The sequence below is a fragment of the Ostrea edulis genome, chromosome 2, assembly GCF_947568905.1.
Source record: "Ostrea edulis chromosome 2, xbOstEdul1.1, whole genome shotgun sequence".
In the NCBI taxonomy this organism is placed as follows: Eukaryota; Metazoa; Mollusca; class Bivalvia; order Ostreida; family Ostreidae; genus Ostrea; species Ostrea edulis.
The window spans coordinates 91,168,895-91,183,004 of record NC_079165.1 but is presented as its reverse complement, the minus strand read 5'-3'; the positions used below and the strand labels follow the sequence as shown (position 1 = coordinate 91,183,004).

Here is a 14,110-nt window from a genome sequence, read left to right as displayed (position 1 = left end):
GATTATCTGTTGTAAATATTGACTTGTCTGATTATCTGTTGTAAATATTGACTTGTCTAGTTATCTGTTGTAAATATTGACTAGTTAGGCTTAAAAAAATATATGTGTTTCCGGTTACCCGACTGAATTCCCGACCCTAAACTTTTTTTTTGACGATATCGATGAAAATTAAAAATTCCGGAAATTTTATCGTGCTCTTTCCGGAAACGTCTCTTTTATTACGAATCGTAATGGCGGCGCACTTGTTGGCAGCAATGAGTTTGCTGGCCATGAGGGTTAATAAATGCCAGCACCTTAAAACAGATAAAAACGCAATATTGTGCATTGAGAACAGGAGGTCACTGTAAGATGTTTTTACTGAAAATCATGGAGAACTGCCGAAGGACTTTGAACTGACGGTATCCTGCAACACCGCTCTGACCGATACACAGAATAGCACATCATTTGATGTCCAATCATGGATTTCTTTCTCATTGAGCTTCATATAAAATGAAAAGATATGGGATAAGAGTCAGGGAGACCACACTATTTCTACAAAAGTAGAACAGTATGTTAATATCCATTCTTTTGAGCAAATATTGCTGAAATACACAACCTTAAGTACACATAATTCGAATCTGGCAGATCTATTTTCAAAAAAAAAAAACCTACCGACCCTATTTCAAAATTTCATGTAATAGGAAACACACATATTTTTTTTTTTTTGCCTTATCTTTTGTATATATTGACTGGTCTAGTTATCTGTTGTATATATTGACTTTTCTAGTTATCTGTTGTAAATATTGACTTGTATGATTATCTGTTGTAAATATTGACTTGTCTAGTTATCTGTTGTAAATATTGACTGATCTGATTATCTGTTGTATATATTGACTTGTCTAGTTTTCTGTTGTAAATATTGACTTATCTGGTTATATACAGGTAAAGGGAGATCAATGTCTCTGCCTGGGATCACAGATGAGGGCTATACAACATTCAATGGAGTTACCTACCTTGGATGCGCTTTGGTGAATGCTCCCCGGAGTGAGGTGGAGATATATCGCAATATGTCAATACTTAACGAACAGTCCAAACAGGCCATTCCAATAGAACTCCTTGTTCCGAGGACCTCAGAGGGAAATGTCAGGTAAGCTAGTGGGATTTGTTGTCAGGTTTAGTTTGAATGAAGAAATCAAAAGCTCTGTGTTTGGTAAGAATGTGTTATTTATTGGAAATTCAGTTTCTAAGTTGGGGTCAGTTCATATTGTAACTTAAATTAAACCAGGTTACTGTAGACATCCTTTTGTCTGTGAGGTCAAAGTTCAATGGATTTGTGTTATCTGGGATAAAATTGATTCATCTGCTACTCTTAAAAAGTATGCAAATTGAACTTTAGATCTGCTGGTACTAAATTCTGTTGTTTATGACTGCAGAATGTGTGAAAATCTGTACCATGAAAAACAAACCCAACAAAAAACAAACATCTCTATAGTAACCCTGGTAATAGTGGATTAACTCGCATTACATTCACACTTGCTGAACTTAACCCACATTTTATCTGTGTTAATGTTAATACACATTTGACTTGAAGTGGGTCAACTTAACCCATATCAAGTCTTAAAAGTTTATAAGGTAGTATGAAATTGGATGAAAAATAGATTTGATATTTGAGTTTATATATTTTATTTTCACAGCAGTTGATTTTTTAATCTTAGTGGGTTAACCCAAATGGGAAATGCAGTGTGAAGGTGATGCAGATTAATTATTGTAAGTTGAGTTAATCCAGATTAAGTTAATCCAGGTTAACTTAACTCAATGTGAACCAGACCTAAGTGGCATGCTTATTGTATTGGAAACATGCTTGTCCTAACATAGCATTATTAGAAGTTTGACTCTAATCTCTAAGTCTAACAAGTGTTTTAAAACTTCTATATTTCATGACCAAAATTTTATTATATTATTGTCTTTTTGTATTGCATGTTACCATTTGCAGTGCTTTCACTTTTAGCTTTCTGTTGATATGTATTCATTATACACTAACGGAAAACAGTTTTCTTATCAGTGAATAAGATAGATTTCTTTCAAAGTAGGAACTGGGGGTTGGGGGGTTGGGTTTCACATTTTTGTTGCAATTTCATTGATCTGTAAAGAAATTTAATTCTGCAATACCCAGAGAACACTCTTAAGAATTTAACAGTGGACAGATTGACTAATTCTATGCCAAATTGTAACTTACTGTAAAAGTGGTTATTTACGCTAGGGGCCGAGTGCACATTTTCCACATCAAACATTACGCATGGGGGGGGGGGGGGGGGGGAATACGCGTTAACTAAATAGGATATATTATATCAAATATTTATAACTATAGGCATGGGGGAAATTTATATGCTTGTTACGTGACCATGTAATTATTGTAAATTTACCCCACACATAAAAAACCACTACAGTATCACAATAATAGAATAAAAGATAATGATTTCCTTTTTTTTCAATATAAATTCCTAAAAACATTTGTGACATGATAGAAATTCCTACCGATTGAGATACAAAAGTATCTGAATAATTTTGATATACCGTATATACTCGCCTATAAATAGGATTTTTGGGAATCAATTTTTGGTCCAAAACTCTATGTCCGACTTATAGGCGCGTCCTAAGAAGATTGGTATTTTTCTGGGTGGCATAATGTAGTGTTTTTTAAACAACTCCGACGATTATCATGGACTACAGGGGTCGAAATTAACTTTTTCTACCACAGGCTAATTTTAGCCTGTGGGTAAAAAATCCACAGGCTAAAATGAAAACCTACAAGCTAAAATAAAAATAATGAAGCAGTGCTCTTTTTTCATGTTTTTTTAAAAAATCAATTACATGTATTTTCCCCATCATTATTCATTACTGAGCCTTGTGGGTCAACAGGCATCGTTTGGACAAGACACTAAGTTACGTAAGTCATGTTTAGGTCTCTTGATTATCGCACCTCTAATCCACAACCTGTTTACCGCAGGTCCAATTTCATGCCACATCAGAGTTGTCACTAGTGATTTTTCAAAGCGCATCCGGGACTCATGGTTTATAAGCAGCACGATCATGAGCCCCATGGACTTTTTTGATAATCGTCTACGCGGTGAGCAGTGCACTCGTGTCATCACTACAACCCGACCTCAATATGACAATAAATTAATTTAGATAGGACATTCTCATGATTCTGATAAAAGTAACTACCGGAAGACTTGGTAAAACATAGACTCCGACTTTTTTTTCTTCTTAGATCAATGAATAACAAAAACCTCATTCTTAGAATTCAATTTAATCACCCCTATAGGCGAACAGGACTCGTGGCACATGTATTTTTCATCATAATGCGATGTCCGACCTCTAAAGCATTTGTTTGACTCCGAGTTTCTTAAAAATCGTAAAAGAAAAATCCGGATAGAAATGGTTGTTGAAATCGATCGTTCATGTAAGCATTTGTATGATTCAGAGTGCAAGTTTAAGAAAAGCGAATGGCGCAATACCGTATAAAACGGATACGATACGATCATAGTTTGTAAATCACCACTTGCTAAAATTTTCGAGTGTCCACTATTTTTACTCGCTATTTTTCAAATGTACTCGCATTTTGCGAGTATTTCTCGCTAATTTCGAGCCCTGCGGACTACCACACAAATGATTATTGTTCACAAATATCTAGACATATTGTTTTGTTTATGTATTTTAAAATTATGTATAAAGTACAGGTATTTACATATTTTTATCTGGTTAAAAATTATTTACACACCGGTAACTGATACTTTCAATTCAACTAATCTATCGTTTATCGGTAAAATTGAATTACGAACCCGATTTAATATTGAAATATTCATATGTATACCGGCTGAAATATATTTCATAAAAGATTGAATATTGTTAACAGTTAATTTAGATCATCATTCTTGACTCTTAAAAACTCTATTGTTGATACAATGAATTATACCAGAATCCCACAATAACATTTTGCACTAGTACACATGGTGTCAGGTACTGGTAATTAGGAGACCATAATTGCTTAGGTAAACAAGGGATCATTGCCCATAATAGATCAAGGGTTGCGTTTAAACCCCAAACAGATATAGCTTGGATATTGAGCACATCATAATTATTAATTTCTCAAAATATTTTTTGAAACATAGGTAAAAACACTAGAGCATTGATTTGAAATTGTCAACCGAATCTGACAAAAATTTGTACCGACTTATAAGCGGGTCAATGGCAAATTCCTACAAAATAACTTTTAAAAATACAACCGACTTATAGGCGGACCGACTTATAGGCGAGTATATACGGTAATGAAGTTGGTGTAACTTTCTTAGAATTAAATGCAAATGATAAATTTTGACAATATTTCAAGAGTTTCGAAGGAAAATGATCAATGAAATGAAGATCAAAAATTAAAATGGAGATTTTGATTTGGTTTAAACTAAGCTATTCAGCCTATTTGTATTAAAGTGAACTTCTAAGACGGGGAATTCGCTTTCCACAATGTGTTATATGTATATTGTTTGCCTTTGTTTAAGTCACAACCCTGTCTAAAAGTAGCAAAACTTTTAATATATTCACTACATATTTATGTTAGTGTTGTATGCTGTATGGCAGGAAATTCACTCGCGGAGTTAATTTTTGCTATATTTGCTGAAACAAAATTACCACAAATTTAACATTCAGTGAATTAATCATGAATATTGATAAGAAATTGGGTTCAGGATATTAAGATTTGTTTTCTGCGAATTAAACCGACTGCGATTTGTTGCTATACAGTATTGGAGTATGCTTAGTGTTACAACATTTAAAAATTCACCTCAGATAAATAAATTTGCATGACTTTAGATAAATATGGTACATGTATGTGTTAATTGAAACTGAAATTGACTGAAACAATGTGTGCATTGTCTTACATTTTGTGTTGAGCATTTCAAATTATGTATAATAATTTTTTTTATTTGTTTGTGCAGAACAAATGGAGTGGTTAGGTATGCAGCCATTTTGTTACGATGATCTGTTTTGTTTTTTGTTATAGTTTCATAATACCCTCAGCATACATGTTCTGTGTAGTTGCTTTTTTTCTTCTTTCCTGGAATGCACCAACTTTTAGTTCTATGATGTTGTATTTGCAGTTTGAAACATCACTATTTTGCTTTGTTCTAACACACAGTGATATTCATAAGTGTGGGTGTTTTCTTTTTGTTTGTTTATTTGAATTGTGTACATGACTAAAGGGTTGGAACTATATGCATACTTAATGATACAATACCTATACTGATATGTATCTCAATACAAAAGTAAATGATAAAATTGAAAGCATTTCTAATTTTCGTTTGAGTTGCCATTTATTATGCAAATGTACAAGAACAAGTGAATAAGAGGCCTGGATGTTATGAGATTCTCGTCACTGATGATGTTTTTCATTTGATTTTTATGACACTTCTTGCAAAAATTTTATTTCTTGCCTCCCATTTTTTTTTTTTTTTTTTTTTTGATTTTAGGAAAAGTCGTAGTGTCTAATTTCTGATATTGTGACTCATGTATCATGAGTGAACCATATCTGATATCAATGCATCGGTGTATCGATACAGTACAGTACAGTACAGTACAGTACAGTACAGTACAGTACTCTGTAGTGAATCAAGTCTATCAAGGCTTAGAACAGAGACAAGTATAAGTCATACTATAACACTATATCATTCATTTATTCAGTGAGTACAGGAATATAAAAAGTCAACAGATTGTCTCAGTATTAAATTGAAGCATTGAACTATTAGTTTAAAAAATGCAGAATGGTGGGGGTTTGACTTTTTAGGAAGTAAAAGTCACTCATTTATTTTGTGTGCTGACAGGAATAAGATACCTTGATTTGAATGTATTATATTAGATTATACATTAAAACACTTTAACAGCAAACATGCTTATAATGAATTCACATTTACAGAGAAGTGATTTTCATTCCTTGTAGTTTTAAAACATACACTGTACTTCAATATAAGTGACTTCAATATAAGTGGAGTAAACTGTATTAGACTTAGCTGCAATAATGTAGCCCTTAGAGGTGCGCAGTATTTCCGGTGTACCGGTATTTTTCTGGTAGCGGTATCTACCGCGGTACACGAGGCGAAATACCGGTATATTCAAGTCTGATAACTCTTAACAAAAATATAAAGTTGAAACAAGAAAAAATAATTAAAGAAATTTGTGTACGCAGTGACTCACTTTATTTACATCGTTCCCTCATTGTGATGTAATGAAAGGTAAGTCTAATAACTGTACACAATCGGTAAAACATACGAAGCATAAAATGTGATGATTTGATTATTAATGATATGAAAACATGCGGGTCAAATACCATTTCCGTCTATCGGGCAAACCCCGAGTAAAAAAATATAAAATGGCAGATGCAGACTTGTGCATTCGAAACCACCGTTCTTCACGCGAGTACAAATTCTTGCCGATTCTGAACGCCGAGTTAATAGGTTTGAGGTGCAAAAATGTAGGAATTGTGGTCAAAGAACACGTTCGTGCGCACATGTTCTGGACAGGCGTCTCCTACAGGTAGAAGTTCTCGTCATTCGCGACTCTAAGTCTAAGAACTTCTAGACTTTGAGATTGTGTCAAATAAATTCCACAAGTTTCCCCCTATTAGTTATTTTGATAGTCATTCTAGCCAGTAGTCCAGTCACAGTCGATTGTAGTCATGATACAGAGAGACTGCTATATTGTATGTACAATATTATATGCTTACTTTAATGTTTGGATTAGACTTTTGTTCTGTTAACTGGTTTCAAAATAGATTTAGATAAGACATTTTCCTTATTATTTATATTTGAATAAATTAAATGCAATTTACAATCAATAAACTAATAACTGTTCATTATATACAATAAATCACAACTAAAATCCACTAAAATTGAATCATAAAATTAAAAGATTAAATCTGCGGTATACCGTGGTATGTACTGCGGTATTTTGCAAATACCACGGCATACCACGGTACATTTATTTTCTGCGGTACCCAACTCTAGTAGCCCTATCCGATTTTTTTATTCTGACGTTTTTGGCCCTCTCCACCCCCACCCCCCCTCAAAATCATAGAGGGCTACATTATTGCTGCTATATTAGACTGTATTATGAACTAAACGAATATATTGAAATATATTTCTAAAGAATCAGAATTGTTTGTCCTCAGCGCTTAGTTATAAGTGTATTTTACTGTTATAGAATTAGACACCAAGCTTTAAGATTTGAAAGATATTAATTACCTATAGGGGTGGGTGGGGGTGTAAGTGAGTGTCATGAATTTCAAATAATGTGAACATTAAAGGTATAGATACACATGTTTGTTTAACTTCATTTAGTTGAGTAGTTAGTTTTTTACCTATCGTAATAACTCAGTAGTTTGATGCTGTTTGCAGATTGGTAGATCCCGGCACAGACACGGACATAGCCTGCTACAAAATCCACCGTATCCTGTTCTGTGCCAGGGGACCCTCAGACAGCGAGGAGAAAATGTGCTTTGCATTTACGTGTAGTCATGGGGACTCTCCGGATTCTGCAATATTCCAGTGCCATGTTTTCAGATGTGAACTGCATGAAGCTGTGAGTTATTTTCACTCTATGAAAAGGCAACTCTCACATTGGACTCTTGTTTCCATTCTTCTGTTGGTGAAATGAATTTTTTCTGAAGATTTTTATAGAAACTAAATAGAAACTAAGAAATTAGTAATTGTATATAACAAACTAGTTCAGAGTAATAGAAAACATCTTTATTCACAGGTTGCTAAAATATTGTACTCATTTGCAACAAGTTTCCGACGTTTACCGAAGACTTCGGTACGATCAGCATCCAGCATAAGTGAAGCTGAAGTAACAGCTGTGTTCAGTGTTAATTTGGAGTTCAAGGAGGATGATGGAAAGGGGAGCTACAGCACTTGTCCTAAAGACAAAAACATGTTTAAATTCCGATGTGACTATGACAAAAAAATTGTGATTTCTGTGACTCAGACGGGAAATAAAGAACTTCGAATTGAAAGGTAAAATTCATACCATAGATACAGTAAGATGCAATAAATGTTTGTACAAGCTGACGACTTGTTTACATTTTCAGGAAAGGTAGATTGGATTGGAGATGTGTTGATTACTTTCCAAAATTGAATAAAACAACAAAAGGTTACCTAATCCTCTGCTAGAATCCCCATTAATCTATTAACACTCAGCAATCTAAGGAAGGGGTTGAGTTGTATAAAATGGTGACATAGTCCGGAGTGATCTTCAATATAGATTTGTGGAACTTTTTAGCTCACCTGAGCTGAAAGCTCAAGTGAGCTTTTCTGATCGCCAGTTGTTTGTCGTCTGTCTGTCTGTCCGTCTGTAAACTTTTTAGCTCACCTGAGCTGAAAGCTCAAGTGAGCTTTTCTGATCGCTTTTTGACCGTCGTCCGTCTGTCTGTCTGTCCGTCCGTCTGTCTGTTAAACTTTTCACATTTTCGACTTCTTCTCCAGAACCACAGGGCCAATTTCAACCAAACATGGCCAAAAGCATCCTTGGGTAAAGGGCTTTCAAGTTTGTTCAAATGAAGGGCCATGTCCCTTTCAAAGGGGAGATAATCACAAAAATGCAAAAATAGGGTGGGGTCATTTAAAAATCTTCTTCTCCAGAACCACTCAGCCAGAAGAGCTGAAATTTACCTGAAAGCTTCCTGACATATTGCAGATTCAAGGTTGTTCAAATCATGGCCCCCGGTGGTAGGATGGGGCCACAAGGGGGGATCAAAGTTTTACATACAAATATATAGGGAAAAACTTTAAAAATCTTCTTCTCAAGAACCACTGAGCCAGAAAAGCTGATTTTTACATGAAAGCTTTCTGACATAGTGCAGATTCAAGTTTGTTCAAATAAAGGGCCATTTCCCTTTCAAAGGGGAGATAATCACAAAAATGCGAAAATGGGTGGGTCATTTAAAAATCTTCTTCTCAAGAAACACTGGTCCAGAAAAGCTGAAATTTACATGAAAGCTTCCCGAAATAGTGCAGATTCAAGTTTGTTCAAATCATGGCCCCCAGGGGTTGGACGGGGCCACAATAGGGGATCAAAGTTTTACATACAAATATATAAGAAAAATCTTTTAAAATCTTCTTTTCAAGAACCACTGAGCCAGAAAAGCTGACATTTACATGAAAGCTTCCTGATATAGTGCAGATTCAAGTTTGTTCAAGTCATGGTCCCCTGGGGTATGATTGGGCCACAATAGGGGATTGAAGTTTTACATACAAATATATAGGAAAAATCTTTAAAAATCTTTTTTTCAAGAACCACTAAGCCAGAAAAGCTGAGATTTACATAAAAGCTTCCTGACATAATGCAGATTCAAGTTCGTTCAAATCATGGCCCCCGGGGGTATGATGGGGCCACAATAGGGGATCAAAGTTTTACATACAAATATATAGGGAAAATCTTTAAAAATCTTCTTCTCAAGAACCACTGAGCCAGAAAAGCTGATATATAGTAGATGAAAGCTTTCTGACACAGTGCAGATTCAAGTTTGTTAAAATCATGGCCCTTGGGGGTATGATGGGGCCACAAGGGGGGATCAAAGTTTTACATACAAATATAGGGAAAATCTTTAAAAACCTTCTCAAGAACCACTGAGCCAGAAAAGCTGAGATTTACATGAAAGCTTCTTCATATAATGCAGATTCAAGTGTGTTGAAATCATGGCCCCCGGGGGTGTGATGGGGCCACAATAGGGGATCAAAGTTTTACATACAAATATATAGGAAAAATCTTTTAATATCTTCTTCTCAAGAACCACGGAGCCAGAAAAGCTGAGATTTACACGAAAGCTTCCTGACATAGTGCCGATTCAAGTTTGTTCAAAGTATGGCCCCTGGGGGTATGTTGGGGTCACAATAGGAGATGAAAGTTTTACATACAAATATATAGGTAAAATCTTTAAAATTCTTCTTCTCAAGAACCATTGGACCAAAGAAGTTCACATTTACATGAGAGCTTTCTGACATAATGCAGATTCAAGTTTGTAAAAATCATGGCCTCCAGGGGTAGGTTAGGGCTACAATAGGGACTAAGGTTTTACATGCAAATATATATATGGAAAGCCTTCAGATATGGGCCAAGGTGACTCAGGTGAGCGATGTGGTTCATGGGCTTCTTTTTTTAGAAGAGGTCATCTCTATTTTAAATTGTCTCGATTAGAGCTTTCGTTTGACCAGCAATCACAGCATTTAAAAAGATTTACCAAATTCAGAATGGGGTGTATTTTTTCCTTTTTACCTGACAGGTGTTTTGGATTACTTTTGTCACCTGGCCGTAATATCAAAGATGGAGACATGCACCTCATAGAGATGGTATGTAAAAATAGAGATCTTCACACTAAGTAATGTAGACTTATATATTTGTATTTCATTTGCTGCTAATACCACATTAAAAAAAATCAAATGTTAGTGTTTAATGGTCAAACCAATTTCCCCCCCGTAGAATTCCATGGGTTATTCGAGTGATGGGAGAACTTATTCCATCTCAGGAAACTGGGACATTTCTGAAGAGTGCTTCAAGGTCCTTAACACCGAGACACCTAAAGGTAAGCATTGATCAAATACTGCTATAGCATGTTATTGGAAATTTGATACATTAAAGAAGCCAATCAAATTGCGTGTTATAAGTAAAATTAAATTATGTTAGAGTAAAATTGAAGCAAATTTTTACAGTAACAGTCTGGACCGGGTTTCAATAATCTTTTAAAGATCTTAAGATAGGTCATAAGAGTTCTGACCATCAGAAGATATCACAAAACTATCTCAAGATACGATGCTATAATACTTGTTACGTTGTAAAATACCATGTTTCTCTTGTTATCTTTTAACTGCATGGGTGAAGAGTTCAAATGCTAGATAAAAGATTAGAGTATATAAACTAAAAAGGAAGTTGAAATATTACAATTTTAGTCATTTATAATGATTTAATATATTCATAACATTTAATATATTGAACTTCTTTTCTAAATTATGTTATTTTACACATTATTGTGTATTGGAAGATTTTTACACTCCACTTGTATTACCATTTGATTACAGAAATTGTAACACAAAATGAAAGTATTGAATATTTTTTATATAAACGACTAGATGTATAAAGAATAAATGAAATTTTGATTATAGGATTAAATATTTTCAAATAAACGCCAAGATGTTCAAATAATAAAAGTGAAATTCTGATTATAGGATTGAATATTTTCATATAAACCTCTAGATGTTTAAAGAATAAAAGTGAAATTCTGATTATAGGATTGAATATTTTCATATAAACCTCTAGGTGTTTAAAGAATAAACGTGAAATTCTGATTATAGAAGTTTTTAATTTACCTCTGCTTTGTGTTTACGAACAATAAATGAATGTATCTTTTTGTGGGATGTTCTAACAAATATTAAGTTCATAACACAGTTCAGAGGTCACCTATCACAGTTAACTAGTTAATGGTGTTTATCTCCTCCATATAGGATTATTTATGTCCCGAATTCCCTCAGTATGAAGTTCCTTTTCCTGATCAAATGATAGGTCTCCACCATTTTGAGAATTGACTTAGGACACATCTCTTGATGTGTTAAGATTTCTTACAATCTTATGGTTATCATATTAAGATATAACAGTTTTGTGAAATAAAATGAAGGGATCTTAGGACAAATTTTGGTCTTAAGACAGATATTTATCATAAGATACTTTTGTGAAACTGGCCCCTGAAAGATAAGGTTGTTTCTTTTGTTTATGCTTGTACGTCGTTTCGTGTACTTCATAGATCACTGAATAGTTGTAAATTTGTTCCAGACACCCGTGTGTTCTTAACCGTGGCGGTGGATTTGGTCATCTGTGGGATTCAGGAACCAGTTAGGTTTGCCATAGAAACAAAGGCCAAAATCTTCCCTCACAATGAACGCTTCTGGTACTTCACCAAGAAACCCCACCAAGAACAATTCTATGTCAAGTTAAAACTCGTAAGTACACCAAGAAACCCCACCAAGAACAATGCTATGTCAAGTTAAAACTCGTAAGTACTCCCAGAAATCCCACCAAGAACAATTTTATGTCAAGTTAAAACTCGTAAGTACACCCAGAAACCCCACCAAGAACAATTCTATGTCAAGTTAAAACTCGTAAGTACACCCAGAAGCCCCACCAAGAACAATTCTATGTCAAGTTAAAACTCGTAAGTACACCCAGAAACCCCACCAAGAACAATTCTATGTCAAATTAAAACTCGTAAATACACCCAGAAACCCCACCAAGAACAATTCTATGTCAAGTTAAAACTCGTAAGTACACCAAGAACAATTCTATGTCAAGTTAAAACTCGTAAGTACTCCCAGAAACTCCACCAAAATCAATTCTATAGCAAGTTAAAACTCATAAGTAGACAACTGTGTGCCATGGTCAGTAGGCTGTGTGTATTTGAAGTTCACTGTGAGAAAATTGATTAATGTCTTTTCTTTGAAATTTGAACAGTGAAACATGTTAAAAACAGGACTTGATATCCCTTGCATGCAGGTCTGCTAAATGGACACAATCCCATTGATATCTCTTGCATGCAGGTCTGGTAAATGGACACAATCCCATTGATATCCCTTGCATGCAGGTCTGCTAAATGGACACAATCCCATTGATATCTGTTGCATGCAGGTCTGGCAAATGGACACAATCCCATTGATATCCCTTGCATGCAGGTCTGGTAAATGGACACAATCCCATTGATATCCCTTGCATGCAGGTCTGGTAAATGGACACAATCCCATTGATATCCCTTGCATGCAGGTCTGGTAAATGGACACAATCCCATTGAATCTCTCTAAATATTGGAAATTTTCCCCAGATATCTGCTTGTAGTAAGAGTAATATCTGTGTTGTTATGTAAAATCTGAAACATTTTGTTTAGTACATGTACTGTGTATAAAGGCTGCAATTACCTTATCCAAATGAAATCTGTAAACACCACACGCTCCTTCTTGACAAAGAAACATTTAATCATGATGTTGCAAATGGAAAGTAAATCATAATGATACAAGAATGTTCCAAGTATGTTTCTGAAAAGAAAAGTGAAAAGTGAAACATTGTATCATCATATCATCATGCCAATGCTCATTATGAATTGTTAAACCGTAATCAAATCAATAAATGATTGATTTTGTTTTTCTTTAACCTGCAATGCATTATTTTTGTCTAAGTGCTTGTTCAAAATTGCAGTCTTTTGACGTAAAATTCTCAATTGAAATGGTACAAGACCCTGTATCAAAACGGGTCAATTAAGCCCGGTCTTTAATGTAGAAATCTATAAGTAACTAGTGTTCTATCAAAACAAATTAAACAGATTGAATGATTTACAGAAACAATCTCTTGAACAACATGCATTAACATTATAGTCATTTCATGCTTTTTAGTTCACCTTAGCCTGGAGGTTATAAAACTTTTTCGAGAACATTTTCATACTCAAACCCAAACTCTGTGTTCTAAATCATACTCAAAAGTAAGGCTATAAAACTTTTATAGAATATTCTCATTCTTAAATTGAGTACATGCTCAAGATTTTTCGAGTATGCTGGGAGCTTGCTCAGAGTTGTACTCAAAACAAACATGGCTCAGTTTGAGTATGAGTACGGTAAAAGTTTTATAGCCTCCCATTGTTTGTCTATCTGTTTGTCTGTAAACTTTTCATTTTCAACTTCTTCTCCAGAACCACTTGGCCAATTTCAACCAAATTTGGCCAAAAGCATCCTTAGGTGAAGGGGATTCAAGTTTGTTCAAATGAAGGACCTTGCCCCCTTCAAAGGGGAAATAATCATAAAAATGCAAAATAGGGTGGGGTCATTAAAAAATCTTCTTCTCAAGAACCACTTGGCTAGAAAAGCTGAAATTTACATGAAAGCTTCTTGACATAGTGGGGATTCAAGTTTGTTAAAATCATGCTCCCCGGTGGTAGGGTGTGGCCACAATTGGGGATCAAACTTTTACATGCAAATGTCTACTTCCCAAGAACCACTGGGCCAGAAAAGTTAACATTTACATGAAATCTTCCTGGTATAAAGTAAGTTAAAGTTTAATT

At 34.7% G+C, this 14,110-nt stretch overlaps 1 protein-coding gene across 3 annotated transcripts in view; it reads left to right on the top strand.

The window, feature by feature from the left end:
- LOC125678306 (rab GTPase-activating protein 1-like) overlaps nucleotides 1-14,110 on the top strand; it is a 59,063-nt gene that overhangs the window by 6,776 nt on the left and 38,177 nt on the right. For 2 of the 3 annotated variants that reach the window (XM_056155422.1, XM_056155425.1), the window contains exons 4-10: nucleotides 922-1,126; nucleotides 4,971-4,988; nucleotides 7,422-7,605; nucleotides 7,783-8,039; nucleotides 10,304-10,370; nucleotides 10,501-10,603; nucleotides 11,845-12,011. In XM_056155422.1, coding sequence (XP_056011397.1) covers nucleotides 922-1,126; nucleotides 4,971-4,988; nucleotides 7,422-7,605; nucleotides 7,783-8,039; nucleotides 10,304-10,370; nucleotides 10,501-10,603; nucleotides 11,845-12,011 — 1,001 coding nt within the window. The remainder of the gene's footprint in view (nucleotides 1-921; nucleotides 1,127-4,970; nucleotides 4,989-7,421; nucleotides 7,606-7,782; nucleotides 8,040-10,303; nucleotides 10,371-10,500; nucleotides 10,604-11,844; nucleotides 12,012-14,110) is intronic. The other variant, XM_056155423.1, reaches the window with a different exon arrangement.